Consider the following 19,646-nt stretch of genomic DNA (forward strand, 5'->3'; position numbering starts at 1 on the left):
CTCCTGGACGTGTCCCCGAGGTCACTAGCGCTAGCGGATCCTGGTCATGGCATGGAGGCTGTCTAATTGAGGTCGACTATGATCTCGTGGCAGTGGTGCTCAGCGATGGCAGACCCCTTAACTCTCCTTGTAACTCAATGATAATATCTTGTTGTGTCATCGACTCCTCTTGTGCTGCCATCTCTCACTAGCGTGATGCCTTGAGATCTCCCATCAAATGACGCACTCAGGGGTAGTCTAAATGACCTACAATGCCATATTGTGCGACATCCACCAGTCACTGGGGGTCATAGACCTAGCTCTGCAGAGCATCACGTGCCCTCTCGACACTCTCAACTCAAGTCATTGCATGTTCTCTATGTCTGAGTGCAATGCAAACCTTCTGCAAGGCCTAATCTTGCTGCCCCATCACAATGGCTAGTTGTGTTTCTCCCTACACAAGCTCCACTCAAACCTCTTCATATGTTGTTCGTAGTCGTGCTACAAGATTGAACAACTACACATGTCTCCCTGCTGATTGGAGGGGTCGATAGACGTCCAACACAGGACCTCAGGTCTGCACATCATGGATGACCTTTGTAAGTGCATAGAGGATGAATCTCAACCACTCGGCTATGCTCTCTGTAGGCACAAAACATTTTACATTAGTATCCATCATATCAAAGAACTTGTTGTTCTCTAACCATTACAATAGTTAAATCCCTTAACTAGGTAAGCTTTAATAGGCTTGGTGTTGTTTAAATCCTCTAACCAGGTGATCCATTAGCTTGGATTTGAAATCCTCTACTGAGGTTACTCCTAATAGAGTATTACCTTTAACAGGGTATTGTAGTCAATCCCTTAACTGGGTGGTCCTTAACTGGACTTGTTCTTAACAGGACATTACTGTATAATCTTCTAACAAGGCTTGGCTCCTAACAGGGCGAACTTCAGAAGAGTTAAAAATACTTGTGGGTATTCATCCCCATCATGGTCTTTCCCATTTGGGTTTCCACGTGAAAAATCATTGTGTCAAGTGGTGAATGATTTTGTCATTTCATTTTGATATGGGTGATATGATTAACTAGTAAAGCCACTTAGATATGTTTAGATGGTCGGAAGTGATCTGAAATGAGCTATTACTGTTATTAGTAAAGTGGTTTAATGGTTTGGTTAAATGGTATTTGAGTTTCAGATGTGTTGCATTGTATCATTGATGTTTTGGTCAATTGGTAAAATTTGACAGTGCAGTTGCAGTTTTTGATAAAATGTCTAAACCTGTTAGTTTAGCAAGTTGTTACTAAGTTAAGATTAAGTTTGGTGAAATTTTAGGATATTTTCTATCTACTGATTCACCCCCGCTCTTAGTATTTGACTGGATCCTTAATGTTTCATCATATTATCACAGTATGTGTCTTGCACATGATACGTAGATGCCAATGGGAGGGGGGGTCACGTCCTAACACATATCGCTCATTGACATGACATTCATCTTTGTGTTATGAAGTGACTATGCATTGTTAGATCCACGTGTGTGTGCACATGTACATGTGTTGTATCTCTACATACCTCATCATAAGATTTAATCATGCATATGGCCATATGTAACTTAAATCATGATAAGCATTTACATCAAAATCATCCATCGCATGAGCATATAAAATAACAACAACATCCATCAATGGGAACACAAGATAGAACCACAATGTTCAATCTCATATATATGTGTGTGTGTGTGTGTGTGTGTGTGTGTGTGTGTGTGTGTGTGTGTGTCAATGTATCATATCAATGTACATGTATCACATCACTACAAAAACATGTGATGTTGTCATATGTGTCTTTGATATACATAAATACATATGTGTATATATACCAAAAACAAAACAATGTTGTACATGGAATGAATCAAAAGTGTGTCATGATTGCTCTGTTGGATGTGTCCCCAAGGTCACTACCGCTAGCAAATCCTAGTCATGGCGTGGAGGCTGTCTAACTGAGGTCGACTGTGATCTCGTGGCAGTGGTGCTCAGTGATGGCAAACCCCTCAACTCTCCTTGTAACTCAACGATAACATCTCATTGTGTCACTAGCTCCTCTTGTGCTGTTATCTCTTGCTAGCGTGATGCCTTGAGATCTCCCATCAACTGACACACTCAGGGGTGGTCTAAGTGATCTGTGGCACCCTGTGCGACATCCACCAATCACCAGAGGTCATCGACCTATCTCTGCAGAGAATCATGTTCCCTCTCGACACTCTCAAATCGAGTCATTGCCTATTCTCTCTCTCTCTCTGAGAGCAATGCAGACCTCCTACAAGGCCTGATCTCGCTGCCCCATCACAATGGCTAGTTGTGTTGCTCCCTGCACAATAGCCACTCAAACCTCTTCATATGTTGTTTGTATTTGTGCTACATGATCGAACAACTACACATGTCTCCCTGCTGACTGGAGGGGGTCGGTAGATGTCCAACACAGGACCTCGGGTCTGCACATCACAGATGACCTCTGCAAGTGCCTAGAGGATGAAACTCAACCACTTGGCTACGCTCTCTACAGGCACAAAACATTTCACATTAGTATCCATTATGTCAAAAAAATCTCTACATCTATGCATATACAAAGAAAAGACTAAATTACATCTATTGAAACTACAAGTACATACTAGGATCGCCCCTCTGACAGTTTGGATCCTACGGAGGCACCCTGCTGGAGGATCCCTTTGCAACCACTATTGTTGCTAGTTGCACTCGTGGTGGGGCTAGTGGTGCAACTGGTGATGGTGGAAGAGCCTTAGTTGCCGATACAAGTCAGTCTATACTCTGACTCCTCATCCGTCATCTCTGTTGTGGCCTCTTGCCCTCATCACTCGTAGAGGCTTGGTTGTCCCTGTCTCCTCTAGAGCTCTAACGTCTCCTCCCTCTACATCTAGCAGAAAAGATCGATGTTGAACCTAATCTGCCCCACCAACTTGTGAACCGTGACGTGACTCTGACATCGTCTATATCAAGTTGTGGGGCAATTTCATTGTCATCAATCCCCTGCGAACTATCATGTACATCTCCAAGGGTAGGATGAGGCAGGTCCTGAGGTCACAATGCACTCTTGGCCGATCGTACGTAGTTAGGAATAGCAGGTGGAATATTCTGTACCTATTCGAACTACCACATAAATCATCGCCAGTAGTACGACATCACCACATGGTCCTGGTAGCTGAGTAGGAAATGGTCTCTCTACATCCACGAGAGTTGTGTGTGGTATGTGGTTCAGACCCCCATGTCTCGGTATGGCTGCCAGATCACATCTCCGATCCCAATTTGGTCGATGGTGACCCTCCAATAGGTGAGGTCCCTCCTCCACCATCCACCATGTCGTAATGGATGTGCATGTGCCCATGGCATGTCCAAGGGCATCGATGTCGAAAATCCAACTGGTCATGTGCAAGTGATGTGCTTGAATGCCTAGACCTATAGCAACATGCACATTGTCAAGCTCTAGTACTCGTGGTGCACGTACCGAGAGAGCTCGTAGAATAGATGGGCCAACATACTATGACCCCACGCGTACATTGTCTATCTCTCCTCCATCTCTCGGATCAAGGGGACAAAACCTACAGTCAACTCTGAACCATGACCATTTGTCAATACCTATCATGCAATGGTTGCGATCATAATGTGTCGTACCAAGGGAATTGACACTCATCCTTGGCCCAGCGCTCGCAATTACACATAACTTGTAGCGTCTATCCTCCACCCTAGGGCCCACTCCTGTTGTTTGACCAGCTCCGTTGAAAAAAGGATTGTTGGTGACACTCACTTCCCTCGGATGGGAAGCCGTAGAATGTGGTAGATTTAAATTAGTGTCACAATCATCTCTAATGTGGATATCTGGAATGACATGGTGTCCGCGTCCCACATTTGCATCAATGCCTGTAGCATCGAGGTGTGGAACTGAAACTCGGGCAACATGTATGTCCACCATAACCCTACTCTATGAAAGAGTCTGTTGGGACTAATTAAAACTGAGCCAAGTTTATAGGCCTATTTCAAAAAAATTTCTTTGTATGTCAGAAAGGCACCTAAATAAGTCTGTTTGAATGGCCTAGTTAGCAAGGGGGTAAAATGGAGCCAATTGATTTTCAGAGGGTAAGGCTCAGGATTCATGTCCCACACCTTTCATTTGGCCTATTCAGTGATGTGCAACTTTTAGAATTCAATTTGGATAAGTTTATGAGGTACCCAGTTTGAGGGGTGAGCTGAAAGTGCATTTTAGGCATCAAATGCAGATTTTATTGAGTAGCCCACTTTGAGCGATTACATCTTTTTCCCTATTGATCGTCATGGAGAAATTCAAAATGGATTCAATTGTATGCATTAATGTGAGTCAGCCTGCAAAATTTCAGGTCTTGAAGAATCCATTTGCTCAGTTTTTAAAGTCAAATCCGTTTGCAGTTTGTGTGGTTTGACTAGTCCCTGTTTCGACAGCTAGTCGGAGCCCTATTTCGCATAAGTGTAAAAGTTGCCTCAGTAAGAATCATGCCATAATGTTTGTTCCAGGCTAATGTTGGTATAAATGATGAGCTACAATTCAAATTTCAAGCCTCTACCAATCCGTTTGATCAGTTTTCAAAAGAGCTCATTTTTCCATCAAATACAGTTATCCGTACTTTCAGTGCTTTATCAGTTAATGTAGCCATTTTTGTGAGCGCGCCGTTTGCATCCTATCAGTCTGGTGATCGAACTGAGAATTCAAAGATTTAATATGTACTTCAAGGTACCTATGTTTCAAATTTGAGGGCCTACGGAGGTCGTTTGATATTTTTGAGAAAGGCATCATGTGTTGCCAGGACATTGACTTCATCAGGTCCGCAGTGTCGACAAAGCCAGTTGGGCATTTTTGAAAATTAATATGTCTTCGCTCGGGACTCGTCTTGAGAAACCGTTTGGTAGAAGTCATCCTTGTATATCAGAGTACACGCCTGTTAGTTGGCGAGCTCCATAAAGGTGTTTTGACAGGTTTGAAAATAACGTCTTCGCGATTAAATGCGAAAATTGTGGCGTAATTGCCTGAAGGATGTAAAATGCAATTTTATGATCCGAAAACGATGCCGATCATTCCCAGAGGTATATTTGAGGTCCGTGAAGATATTCCAGAGGCCAGTAGCTTGAAAACGAAATTTTTTTTAGTTGGACCCACTTTGGGGCCAGACCTGGCTCATGCCTGTGCCATATTATTTTATTGGCGACTTTGTTTAATAAAGGATTTTTAGAATATCTGAGTGTGGATTGTGATTACGAGACATGTCATGAGGTTTGAAAAGACTGTAGACTTCCAGGCAATTTGAAATTGGCGATTTTAATGCCAATTTCTCCTCCAGCAACAAATAAGAGATTTAAAAAAAAAAATGCAAATGTATTTTGGAAACAGTGTGGAATGGAGAGGGGATTGATCATTCAGCAAATATAATTCGCATAATGAATTCTCTTTCTTTTTGCTGTTCGCGTGGTGTTTGGGTTGAAGAGCCATTTGAAACTTAAGCAATGCTTTTGGCAAATGACTTTACCAGCAGCTCCCCTAAATTCCAGAGAAGGCAAAATAGCTTATGTTTGAATATGCTAGGCCAGATGTTTTACATTGCATGGGAAAGAGTTCATAGATAATGACTTCCTTCCTCCTTCACGTGGCATTGGCAGCCAGTTTTCTTTAAAAAAAAAGAGATGCATATCAGTTGATGTAAAGCCATCTTCCCAAGCTCAGAGGTAAATGTTGAAAGGGGGCAGTGATACCATGTTTTAAAACAAATGCCAATTGCCATGTGCACATGGTGTTGGAAGGGGATGATATTTACAGTTTTATAACTCCTCCAGCAGCCTCCTCCTCACGTTCTCTCCCTTTGTGTGAGTTAAACAGCATGGAAGCTTTCAAGAAAATACAAAATGCAGCAACCAAGCCCTAGCATGGAATGGCACAGGGTGTTGAAAACCTCAGACCCCCCCAGCCAATGTAAACATTTACTCAGTTCTTCCTCCTGTATGGTGCTTGGAAAGGATGTGGAAGTGTTCAAATGCAGCCCCTGCGTTAAATGGAGTGGGCATTCAAAATTCAAATAAACTCCATTAAATGGTGTGAAGCTACAGCTGCTTGGAGATTTAGAGAGTCCCAATGTTAAAAAGCAAATACAATTGGCAATAAAACTAAATCCTCAACTCCTCCCTCTGTGGTGTGGTGGAAAGGCATTGAAAGTTTTAAGCAATCTGGAAGTTGCCATTAAAATTTAGAGAGAAGGCTTAAAAGTGCAGCTACAAGCAAATCGCTTAATCCCACATTGGCTGGGCGGAGGTCTTCTTTAATATTTAAAAGCAAGAACGCACGCATATATAATGTCTAAGCCATAAAGGCTTTTGACGGATGGTGCTTGATGGCACCCAAGGTGGGCCCACATGCGAGCACGGATCCCGAGGCAATGGAGGAGGTGACTGGGCAACGACTAGGTGGACCCCACATAGGCACGCTTCCTGAGGCAGATAGGCAAAATTTTGCAGAGAAAAGCCGACTTAACCAGTGAGCAGGTTCGAGATGGATCGGACGGTCCGCGCGGTTTCGCAGGCCAAAGATGCTTGAATGTTAAACCCTGCGAAATGGCGAAAGGAAAATGGCGAAAATGCAGCATGGTAAAGGTCAAGCATGTTAGATCAAGATCGACGGCCTGCGCGATTTCGCGACCCAAAGATGCACGCCCATTAGAGGCCGCGAAATGGCGAAAGGAAAAAACGCGAAATGGTGAAGTCCAGGTGGCGTACACGTGGTAGGTACGGTTAGATGTCCAGCAGGCAGGTCCCGATGAGGTGGCGATGAGGTGGCACCTAGGTGGTGATAACGTGGCACTGAGGTGGTGTACACGTGGCAGCCAAGTGGCAGTGACAAAGCAAATGATGTGGTGATGATGAGGTGTCATCCAAGGTGGCGTTCGGTCAACCCCATCGACCAATCAGATCCCGCCATGTGGCAAAGCGTCAGGACCAAATGGAGGCAAAAATCAAATTTAAAATGAGTAAATGATATAGTTTAAACTATATTAAATTTCAAAAAATTTAAATGACTGAGCACATTGGGGAATTAATTCGCCCAGGGTCTCAATTTTGGCCAAAATATAAAGTGTTATATATTGTCGAAAAGCTCTCGGAATGAGAAATCTGGTCAGGTAGTTAATTTTGACAAATGTGGGATATTTTGGAAGCAGTTTCCATGGGAATGAAATTCAGTTAGAGAGGAGACACTTGGCAATTCAGTTGCAGATTTGATTTGGTTCCCTCTCTCTTTTTATTCTCAATTCTTCTCAGTTGTAAGGGTTCTAGAAATTTGGAAAATGCTCCAGATTTGATGGCTTCCATTTTCTGAAGATCTTGACCCAAGTTTGTAAATGCTTCTGTTTGGTTTCAGGGTATAGAGATTGCAATGCAGTGTTGTAAATATGGTTTTAGTTGCAGGTCTTGCTTGTGTCAGGCATGAGTAAATTCCTCACAGTATTGTCTCTAGGTATGCATTTCATTATCATAAATTGAATCCTCAAGGAGGATGAAGATTTGTCAATTTTGAGGAAATTGTGTGACTGTTTATAGGTATCCTTCAAGGAAGGTTTTAAATTCTATAGTCAGTCATAAATGATGAAATGTATTTCCAGATTTGATAAATTTGTGAATGAATCAAATAGTGCATTAATATAAGGTATTGGTGCATGAATATTTTGTTTAAGGAAAATAAGCTTGCATATATGATTCATATTTGTAGTTCTATCTGTGACTCTGTTGCCCAATGAACAAGGCACTGGTCTTTGCAAGTTTGGGGATGTTTTCAGATTAAACAAATTAAAAGATAAATCTATGTCCCTTTATGTTTAGGGGTTAATGTTCTATCCTTCCAAAGCTCTATTTCACCTATTATTTGTATAAGATCCAACCCATCTGTACATGTTACCTAATTTGGTGAGCTTGTGGAATGGTTTGTCTACTCATTGTTGATGCAGCCTTATGTTTATGATTGTTGTATTCAATGCATCAAAAGGGTGTCCCCCCTAGGTCTAGCAGAACCTGAAGTGCAGGAGGATCATTAGGATTCTATGTTATGTTGTCCAAGCCCTGAGGTGTTTCATTGATTGAGATTGGCTATCTCATAGATAGATTTACAGGTGTCCTGGGTTATCACTTTTGGTGAACAACAGAGTCATCTATCGTTAGCTAACAACTCATCTGCTCGACTCCACAACATCTGCAAATAGTGCCCTGATGTATGCTCCCGCATCTTGAGAAATGTCTGCACGCAAACAGTTTTCATTAGTTCTAGTTCCTCTTTATCAACTGATGCCTGCGTGCCCAGAAGACGGCATCACGTCTTCTGGATGCTAGCACCCTTTTAGGATGACAATGCATCGTCCAGACAAATGCGCTCGTCTAAGATGCAGGCACGCAGATTGGACGATAGCACATTCCAAGGATGCTTGCACAGTCATCTAAACAAAATTCTCCAAGAAAACACTAAAAATACAAAACAAGGTATGTTTTGAGTTGTACCTGGTTGGGCTCACTACCCTGCTCGACTGCAGTCCGCAACTTCTCGATCCTGCTAGCCCTAAGCTCTCATCTGCATGGAATTTTCACTTGGATTCTATTCAAATCTCAACTAGAACACCCGCAATGAGTAGTGACAATGACCCTTCTTGGGGCCCACTTTTGAGTATATAGCCTAATTTTTGCCCAAAATGGCTTTTGCCCATTTTTGGACAATTTTGGCTAATTTTTCAACATGTTTTCCTCGCCTTGCTAGGGGAAAAAACACAAGGGGGCATATACTCACATTCATCTAATTTTTCTCTTCTATCCGTACTAACGCTCTGTAAGCATTCTTCTCGCTGAAGTAGCTTCCTCTGTTTTCCGTGCTGACAACTTTTCTAGTCTTGCAGTATGGAATTCGTCAAACCAAATATTAGGTTTCCTCATGGATACTTGGGGGCCTTGCTCGTGATCGTTGACTTCACCTCTATGGTTTCTACAATATCCTTTTTGGATAAGTATTTATTGCATCTACTACGTTTATTGCACTGCATGAGCTTAATGAACATATCTTTCCAAACTACTTTAGTACAACTGATCCTTAAAGCCAACCAGTCCACTAAAGTGGGGGCAAAATATAGTGTCATAAATTACACCTGGTGCATTTATGACACTTATGCATGACACCTAGTGCATTTATGACAAATCCATGATCAAAATTATGTTATTTTGGCACCTTGGATTCAAAAGACAAATTGCCTCAGAATGCCTTAAAATCCCCTTTTCAGGCCTACTTTTGGATGGACGACAGCGTGTCGCGGGGACGTCTGTGTGCTGCGCTAACATCTTGAAAAGTTGATGGAATCTCAAATTTTGTAGTTAGTTGGACGCTGGTCGATGCGTGTCCCTTGGCTCGCGTTTCTCCATAATGGCTCTTCGTGTCCCTTTTCGGGTTTAAAAACCCTTCCTAGCTCATTTTGAAGCCTAGTTCCCACTTGGTTTCTTGGCTCTTGGACTTTGGTTTCACTCTCACACTCTAGTTGCTCTCTTTCTCTCTGCATGCTCTTGGATACACACTCTGCTAACATCAAGCTACAACTATCTTGTGGTGACTCTTACCAATGAATACTATTGTAGGATTCGTCACGCTCGCATCTTCAACAAAGAGGGGTTTGGCTTTACACCTTGTCTTCTCTTTTATCTATTTTCATTACATAAAATGAGTCCTTTGCATTATTGATTGTATCTATTATCTAGGTGAATTCATTATTTCCAATATTTCCAACATTTCCAATATTTAATGCATGCAATAGGGATTTTTCTTTCATTAGGTGAAGCATAGTTTCTATTAGCATCTATTTCCAATTTACCAAGCTATCAATTTAATTATCTATTTTCAATCTATCTATGTGGTTGTCTATGGCAATGGAAACACCTAAACGGGGGTCTGACTGAGGCAGGCCCATATACAACGCCAACAATTTTCCCTGTTTCGGTGTGTGCAGGTTATGGATAAATTCTGCGTGTAGGGCACTCTACACAAAACCAAATTTTGATATCTCTATCTGCAGGTCATACGGACAATAGCACGTCACGCTGGTGTCTGTGCTGCGCACTAGCATCCGAAACCCAAGAGATCCCCAATTGGAAGGTATAATCTCCTTTTGGTAATACACTATTTTGTAAACTCAGTTTTTGTATATTTATTATTCTTGCATTGCAATTCTATGTTTTAGTTAGTTTAGTTATTATCCCCTAGCTCATTTTGGCGCTAGTTTGAAGAGGTAGCAGTGCACTGATTTGCCTTTTGAGATTAATCATCTTGGAAGGGGGCAAATCTCCTCCCCTACAAGTATTATGACTCTTATTTGGTTGATATGTTCATATTGAGTGTATACTCCATGTTTGCTCTTGTGTGAGCCTATTACTTCCCTTGTATGAATGTTTGGGTCATGTGACTGTCTCCACAAGCATGGTTGGGTGGACCTAAGGCTACCATATGATCTGGTGGCATTGTCAACCACTATTGGGGATTGAAGGACTTGGATCAGATCGGCTTTGGAGAGAGTTCTTCATTCTTCCTCAACACTTGTTCCTTTTCACTCTTTCATTTCTTCCAAGTTGTATTCATTGTATATTGTATCAAGCATTATAATCATCGATGATTTGTATATTGAACAATGGAGAGTGGTGCTATAATAACCTATTGATATAGATTAGTGTAATCTTATGTGTTCCAGTGTTGGGATCGAACACGATCTATGACCTTGTATTAAATATTGATGTATGATGATGGTCGGTGCTTAAAAATGAACATAGATGTGGTTTATTCAGTCTCAAAGGTTTATTTAGTCATCTCCCATTGTGGTCATGACCTTGACCTGTTTAGTGTGATTTGGAGCATTTCAGAGCCATTATGGGCTCAACCAAGGCTACCCTTGGGGTGTCTCAAAATTGTTTCTTGGTGGTTTGAACATCCTTTAGTGTTGTGAAGTCGATTTTGGAAAGTTATGGGTGCAATAAGTATGTTTTGTGTTCACTTGATTCCTGACTAGTCTTGTAGGTGTCACCTGGTAACTCGGTGGCACTGAGTTTAACTCATTATCTCCCCTTTTTGCCCAATTATCTCAATTTGAGGATTGTATGGGTATTTTGACTTCATCAAGGGGTTTTGGGTGTCTGGGATGTTAAATTGTCCAACTATGAAGCTTGCTGATTTGGACAAACATACATCTGAGAGGATGACAGTGTGGGTTCACTAGTCTAAAGGACGCTAGTGCATCTTAGGGACTCTAGCACAAGTCAGGGACACTTGTGTGTCATGCTAGTATCCTCAAAATCCACTAGTTTCCTCTCAGGACACTTGTTTAGATTCTAGAAAACTATCCTTGGACACTTGCGCAAATTCCAAAAAACTATCTTTTGTTGTTTAGTCAAAAGAGGTTCCTAGGAGTTTGGGGTGTTTGTTTGACGCAATTTTGGATGTTTTGCAAAAGTAGCGACATCAAGGAACCTTTAGAGGTGGTTTGAGTGGGTTTGGTTGGTGTCAAGGGCATTCATTGATGACTAGGGTTTTGTCAAAGCTCATTCATGATGCCTAGGACCTAGTAGTTGGTCTTGTTTATCGATTTGAGCCTTGCAACCTTGGGGATGGTCTTGTGTGACCATAAACACCTCATGGACCTTGTCCTAATGTTTGGAAGACTTTTCCCCTTGTCTATTATTTTTTTGGATGTTTAATCAATTTCGCTTGTGCATTGTTGGTTATCAACAATTTGATCTTATCTTGAGGTTTGAGCATTATGCTTGTATATGTTATGCATGATAACACTTAATTACTTTAGAAAAAAAAAATCATGTATTGTATGTGTTTTTTTCTCTTATCCTCTAGGGTTCCTTGACAAGGAATTATAGAGCTAAAGGAATCATGATAATTGTTATGTTGTAGATTAAGACTAAAAGAGATGGGGAAGGGAGTGAAAGAAAGGAAGTGTGAGGTTAAAGAGACAAAGAAGATGGCATGAGACTAGCTATTAAAAGAAAGACAAATTATGAAGTATCCAACTATTCAAAAGTAAACAACTCGAAGGCTCCCCATGGATGGAGTGTTTGGGATTGGGATTCTCTCTCTTATGAACAAGTTGCCTAGTTTTTATAGCTACTTCAGTGTGATATGGGATAATTATTGTACTTATGGTTCAATTTTTGCTAGATTCATAGGGTTTTGGACTTGTAGGTTTGTTGGGAGACTTTTTTGGCTCCTCCTTGTTTTTCTTGTTGTGATAGCTATGACTAGATCTGCTAATCTCTTTGTATTATATTTGAAACCTTTGATTAATATATTTTAAAAATTTTACCAAATAATAATAATAATATAAAAACTACTTATATATATAATTTATAAAATATGTATTTGTTATAGAGTAATCCAAAAAGTCAAAAGAAAAAAAGTACTTATGAGCATGAAACAACATTATCTAAATATATCATGAGTCATGTGAACACTAATAAATATGATGTACATCATTCTTAAAATGATTTGTCAACAAGATGATAACTCATTTTGAAACTTAAAAGTAGGTAAGAAGGAATAATTTGCTCCTAACATGTATCCATTCAAACTTATTGTATCTATTCACTTTAAAATGAAACATGTATCTATTCAAACTATTGTAAAATATTAAAAGATATTTCACTTTAAAATCATCTATATATATATATATATATATAATGAATTGCATAGATGTTGACAAATTTGTCTTTATATAGTGAATTCCAACAATTTGAATAAACATGCATCTATGTTAGAAAATCTCCTCACTAATCATCAATAAACTATATTATATATTTAAGAACTATAAAAAAAATCTCTTTTTTTATAAAAACTCTTTCATTTTTACTTATAAAAACAAGTTTCCTTTACATCGATGTTAGCATCTTTGTCTTTAAATACCACAGTTTGAGTAGGGATGCATCTACTTTGGCTTTATATACAACAATTTGTGTATCTACCTTATAAATTCGCTTTCACCACCAAAAAAACCATGTACAAAGGAATCACATTCATCAAAGTTGCCAAAATATTAGGTCTTGAGCGTGCTTGTAGAAATTTGAACCTTAATGGACAAACTCTTCGATCACATATCATCGTGTTCATCAATTATACTCAACCAATCAAACTACACCCTAACGACAAAAATCTCACATTTACCTTCCCAAAATTAGAAAAAGGAAAGAATAATCCAGCCATACGGCTCTCAAATTCAGGCGTTTCCGTAAGCATTGCTCTCTGCAATTTCCAGATTCCATATCTGGCCTTTTCAGCTTCCAAAAAGGCATCATTTTTGAAGCGGGAAGTTCGATAAAGTTCATAATGAGGCGTGTTCGAGTCTCGTGAAGGCCTTACAGAAAAAAAAAAGACGTAAGTGTGAGCATGTAGTGACACAGTAGGTAAGAAAAAGGCAGTGATCTGAAAGGTATATAATTACGTGGAACAGGCGTGCTGAGGTCGATGTGGACTAACGCCTGGACCACGTCGACCATTTGTGGTGAATTAGGGCACGCGTCGCAGAAGCAGGTGTAGCATTCCTTTCAACAACGGCGGGCGGACAAAGACGGCTTAACAGATATTGGACGCCAAGTCTTTTATTTCACCTAAATTTTTCTCTACACTTGAATTTCACTGCATCAATTTCTTTTGGCATCATTACTAGGGCTCCATGCCCACTCATTGATGGATAATGAAAGGAGGAGAGGTCAATTCTGAAACCATGCTTCCATGTGCTTCCATGTGCACAGTCGTGGCCCTAGGCCCCACTTTCCACATGCAAATTATCATATAGTTTATAGTGACATCTTTGTTCCAAATGATTTGGGAGATAAGGGTAGGGGTTCAATCATCTTCCTGGTGTTCCTCTTCTATTATTATGGTTCATTTGTTAAAAGTTTTAGTGTGAGAGGAAGCTTATGAGTAGTCGTTATAGTTAACTTTGCACATCCACGCATTCTAAATGGTACATCAGATTTTGATGGCTTTTTTTTGGTTGTCTTTGTATGCAACTTAAGTGCTTATAGCTCTTGTTCTGGGTTTTGGATAGTAAGACGCATGCCGTAGGATCCGTTATGCAGGTAAGGGTAAAAAAGTACACATTTTAAAGTGTCATCCAATACCTACTTAAAGATGCCCCAATAACCATGGCCAACGACTAATCTCCACACAAAATGACACTGTAAAAAAACTCCCAGATCTACAAATCACAATGTTTTTTCACCCAATTTTTTGTGGTTTTACATCAATGGGGATGCAGATCATGAAGATTTAGCTACTAAAAATTTCGCAGAAATCCGTTGTGTTTTGCGGATTTCAAAATCCATACGGAGTGTTGTTTTGTGGAGATTAGCCGCGTCCATAACCATGAACTTAAAATTTTCAATACTTATGGACAAATACACCAATAGTCATAAACAAATGTTTCAGTAATCTTGCGCAAATGAACCAATTATGGTCGAAAAAAAGCTAAAAAGTGAGTGGCTATTGGTACATGTGAAATTTATTAATGGGCTTTGGGTTGACAAGGAGGAAAGGGTCCGATTATCGTTCATGATCAACTATCTACTCATTCGATTTCACCTATTAAAAGTCACTAAAAAATTATCTAGTGGGTCAATAGTTGTTCACTAGTATACTCACTAAAAGAAAAAGTTAGTAATTAGAAGAATTGTGCAACTTTATCATACCAATAGCATGTGAATTGTTGGGGAATGTGTACCTAAATATTGGATCAGTTGTGCAAATTTTATGGTGGTCAAAGTAAACAGTTAACGAGACAATATACCACTTTTTGACCCTTGCCCACATAACATATCTCATTACGTTCATTATAACTATCGAGAAGCCAAAACAATAGCTATAAGTACTTAAGTCGAATACAAAAAAACTCAAAAAACAATCATCAAAATCCAATGCATAGTTTAAGAGCTTAGGGTGCACAAAATTAGCTATAATGGTAATCATTAATTTTTTCATTTTTTTTCATTCTTTTTTCTTTCTTTAAATTCAATTTAACTTTCTCTCATTGTTCATTATCAAATGTTTTATTGTTGTTGTGGGGTTTTATATCAAGCCTACATAATTGTTTAGCTATCTCAATCACTTCGCTATTAGAGATGGGGATATAAGTCATCTAGGACACAATCTCGACCTCATCTCTTATGTGTGTTGGTTCAAGTCCTATTAGGTACAATCTCAACCTCATTCCCTACAATTTGCTTCATCCCTAATGAAATCAGGAACAACCATTCAACTTGACCAACAATTAAAAGACCTGTTAACTTAGTACATCTAACAATGATTGCTATATAATCTAGTTATTATATTTTTTTTTATAGTGGTTGGCATGATTGTAGATTAGCTTTAACACAGGGTATCCTTTTTTAAGTACCTCTTGAAAAGAACAAGATGTGGATAAATATATAGACGCAACTACCAAGAAGTGGTATCATTATATGTTGTAAGCTGCAGGTCCGCAAACGCAAAAATTACCTACCGAAGCTTGTTTGCCATATTTAGTTAATTAAGCTTCTGACAGGTTTCTGACACGAACCTGAATCGGATAAAGAAATGTCTGCATTTAAACAAATGTATTTATTTCGTCTGCTGCACGCACTGCACTGCGTGAGGCGTTCGAGCTTGTGGAACAAAATGCCGGCTTTCAGACGCCGGAAAAATATCAGAATGGCGGCGGATGTTTCTCTAGCTTTGACATGCAAGGGCTCCATGTGGAGCCGCGCTCTTTTTTCTCAGATTTCAAGCCCTAGAACTCGAAAAATGGCGGCCGCCGAGGGTATGAACAATATCCCCCCCCTGCGTCCAATTTGCCGCTCTCCGGGCCTCTGTTCAAGGCTAAGACAGCCCTTTTCTGTGAGAAAATTAGGATTTCGAAGATTCGGCGCTAAAACGGTGAAACGTGTAGATTCTTCGGCAATCGCAAGAAAGATTGATGGAAACCGAAAGGAGATTTTGCAGAGGCTTGTTCCTGGCGGAACATCTATGAATACCTGCCGTTTGCTCAAAGAAACTGCAGATTATATAGTTGCACTCCAAGCTCAGGTACAAATCATGCAATTTCTTGCTAATGCCGTTGTCCTAAACTGATCCATCCATCTGACCTGCAAATAAATAGACAGTATTTAATGTATTTGCTTCCACCGAGTCCGCAAAACATTACATTTAGCCCCCAGATCCAGAGAATTTATTGTACCAAACTGTAGGCTTCAGATTGCTTCAAACAGAAAAATACCTTTTCTTGGATTTAGGTCAAATATATCGGTGGTTTAACAGTAACTTCTTTTCAGACAAAATAAAATAACAGACTCCATTGTCCAATAAATTATCTTTAGCCATATTCTTATGTTGTTCTCTATCAGCTAGAGCTGCTGTAAATACACCCTTTGTTTTAGCATCTTGAGTACAAAAGTGTACATGATATATACCCCATGCTGACTTGTGGCAATCATGCTTTGTACTGGGCTATGATTATACTTTAAATGAGGCTTTCATTTCTCAGATTGTATTTGGTTCGACGTATATGAATGTATATGTGCAACTGGAATACTGTTTACATGCATTAATTTGATTGCACTTTTATTACTAGACGATGAACCAGTAAAATCCGGTAGAATACCTGCATATAACTTCACGTCTCCCAAGTAGAAACTTTTATTAGCAGTCAATTGCTGAAAATATGATTTCTGTTAACGTAAAGATCACAAGTTTTTTTGTTGGTCATATGTTTCTCAATATGTAAGAATGGGCCAAAACTTACAAACAAAATCCTATCTGATTGCATATTTTTTCAAAGTACATCATAACGTTAAGCATCATATTAAAAGAAAAGAAAAATACTGTATTAGCTCTACAGTATAAAGGTGTCTGGTTAGTATGTAGAGTGTATCCAGAAAGAAGAAAAAAGCAAATGCATCAAGAAGAACTAAAATCAGTAGACTTCACAGCTGCTGTGGAAGGGAAATGGGCAGTAGCACAATTCAGCCAGGCGCTGAGTTATAGAGGTGAACAGCTCCGTCACCTGGAAGATGATGGCATTCTCTTGGAAGGAATTTTGCTCAGTACAAGGGGTTGATCCCTCCTATACAAAGGAAAATGCATAAGTTTTCTCATCAGTTTAAAAACTAAAGTAAAATAAGGAAATTTCAGCCAAACATAATTGAAACTCTCTAAAAAAAATTCAAAAGTATTGGTAAACATAAATCCACCAAGAAAAAATCATTGTTATTTATTGGACGCATCCTTGTGCTCAACATCAGGTGTTGCATTCTTTTAATGGTTAAATTTGTATATCATTGTAAATTGACATTTAGTTTTGGGTGTTGCTTGGCTTCTTTGATCTTTCATCAACTCTGATTTATCCAGGCACCCACTTTTCATTTTTAGATTTATGTCTTTAGTCTTCAGATCACAATGTGTGGATTGATTTTCAAATTTCAAAAAATTTATATTCAGAATTTCTTATTTTCTATCTTTTCTTAGTCATTGGGAGTCAATTTGGTACACATTTGTATTATGTATTGTTCTATCTTTGTATTCAAAGGCATTCAATGTGCAATTAATTTATATAAAAAAAATATGTAAAAATAATTTTTTATTGTTTCAATTGTAGAGGGACACTTCAGTTTGGAAGCACTAAATGTGTGTATCTATATCTAGGAAACTTCATATTTCTGAGTAGCATCTTTAATATTTGTGCTGTAAAAATATTTGTTTATTGTTTCAATTGTAGAGGGACACTTCAGTTTGGAAGCACTAAATGTGTGTATCTATATCTAGGAAACTTCATATTTCTGAGTAGTATCTCTAATTGTGCAATTAATTTATATAAAAAATATATGTAAAAATATTTTTTTATTGTTTCAATTGTAGAGGGACACTTCAGTTTGGAAGCACTAAATGTGTGTATCTATATCTAGGAAACTTCATATTTCTGAGTAGTATCTTTAATATTCTTGCAATTAATTTATATAAAAAATATATGTAAAAATATTTTTTTATTGTTTCAATTGTAGAGGGACACTTCAGTTTGGAAGCACTAAATGTGTGTATCTATATCTAGGAAACTTCATATTTCTGAGTAGTATCTTTAATATTTAGCCAAAGTCATAAAATTGGTTTACCAATGGTTTTGCAAAATATTATCAAATGAAACATTTAATGTTCCAAATATAGTTCGAAATATGTTTATATTGATAATAAGAATTACACGTCTCTATCAAAAAAAAGAAATAGACTTCAAAATGAAATATATATTCTACAAAACTTTTAATAATAATAATTTGTTATTACACTTATTTACTGCACATAATATTGTATTAAAGGGGTTATAATGAGACTAAACATGGCTTTCAACTTTTAATTTAATTTCTTTCTACAAAGTAATTTTTTCAAGATATTAGTTGGATACTTTGTAGTTGGTGAATATATCAATTTGACATGACCATCTTTCATATAATGTTGAATCAAATTGAATTTTGTGTTGATGTGTTAAATTAACTTATAAAATATTAGATTTCTTCTCTTTTTTTATCAAGAGTGTTGTTGATAAAACCTAGTTTTTTTTTATAAGTTCTAAGAAATATTTCCGAGTCACGATAGTTTCCTTATTGACTCTAAAACTATCATATATTCTTTATTCTTTCTTGAAAAAAATTACTTCTTTTACTTCCAAGTGATGAATGATGAATATTGATCCAAAATTCATCTAGAAGCCTCAAGTAGATATTCTCATCTTTAAAATCGCCTACATAACATAAATATCAATGCACAACTAGTTGAATATGTTGGCTTAATGAATTTTAGCCCAAATATGTGAATTGCCTTAATGAATTTATAGCATCATTTGATATCAACTTCATTTGTTGTTTCATTTGTTGTTTCATAAGCATGTTGAATGGTTTATATTCTATAATTTTATTTTTTTATAAACTTTCACTAATATACTATTATGGTGTGATGAAAATGTATCCATCATTGAATTACTCATGTCATATTTATAGAGCACCTTTTATTATATCATATTATGAGAAATCACTCACATATACAACTTGGCATCAAAATCCTTTTAAGTTCATACTACTATAGTCCATCTTTAGTTTTTACCATATCGATTTGGAACAAGCCTTCTTTTTTGTTTATCAAATAAACCATCTACTTTTACATTTGTTTTTAAAGGTCCATTCACACTAACATTTTAGAATTAAGCGTAGATCAACTAACTCCAAGTTCCAATCTTAGGCATCATATTTAATTTTCATTTAAAGATAATATTTTCTAGCTTATCTTGAATATTTTCTAGGGGATTTATTTCTTTTTGTATGGATTTATATGTAATTCTAATATTTTTTTTTCCAAATTTACTAGTTGTAACATCTTCTAATGTTTATATGGCCTATTTTTGTATCTCTTCTATTTTCATGTGAAATAATTTTTACCTCATTTCTTTATTTAAAGCTAAAACATCTTTTAGATATTACTTTTAAAATATGTTTTAAGCGTTTGATTAAGTTTAATCTATTTATTAATATCCTTTTCAATTATTAAAGGAAAAGGAAAGA

General features: G+C 38.0%; 1 protein-coding gene across 1 annotated transcript; it reads left to right on the top strand.

The window, feature by feature from the left end:
• Nucleotides 1–15,413: 15,413 nt before the first annotated feature.
• LOC131051284 (transcription factor IBH1) lies at nt 15,414–16,652 on the top strand. Its single transcript, XM_057985732.2, has one exon. The coding sequence runs from the start codon at nt 15,643–15,645 to the stop codon at nt 16,174–16,176; it is 534 nt and encodes a 177-aa protein (XP_057841715.2). The 5' UTR covers nt 15,414–15,642; the 3' UTR covers nt 16,177–16,652.
• Nucleotides 16,653–19,646: the final 2,994 nt, after the last annotated feature.

Source organism: Cryptomeria japonica, chromosome 2 (genome assembly GCF_030272615.1).
Source record: "Cryptomeria japonica chromosome 2, Sugi_1.0, whole genome shotgun sequence".
Taxonomy (NCBI): domain Eukaryota; kingdom Viridiplantae; phylum Streptophyta; class Pinopsida; order Cupressales; family Cupressaceae; genus Cryptomeria; species Cryptomeria japonica.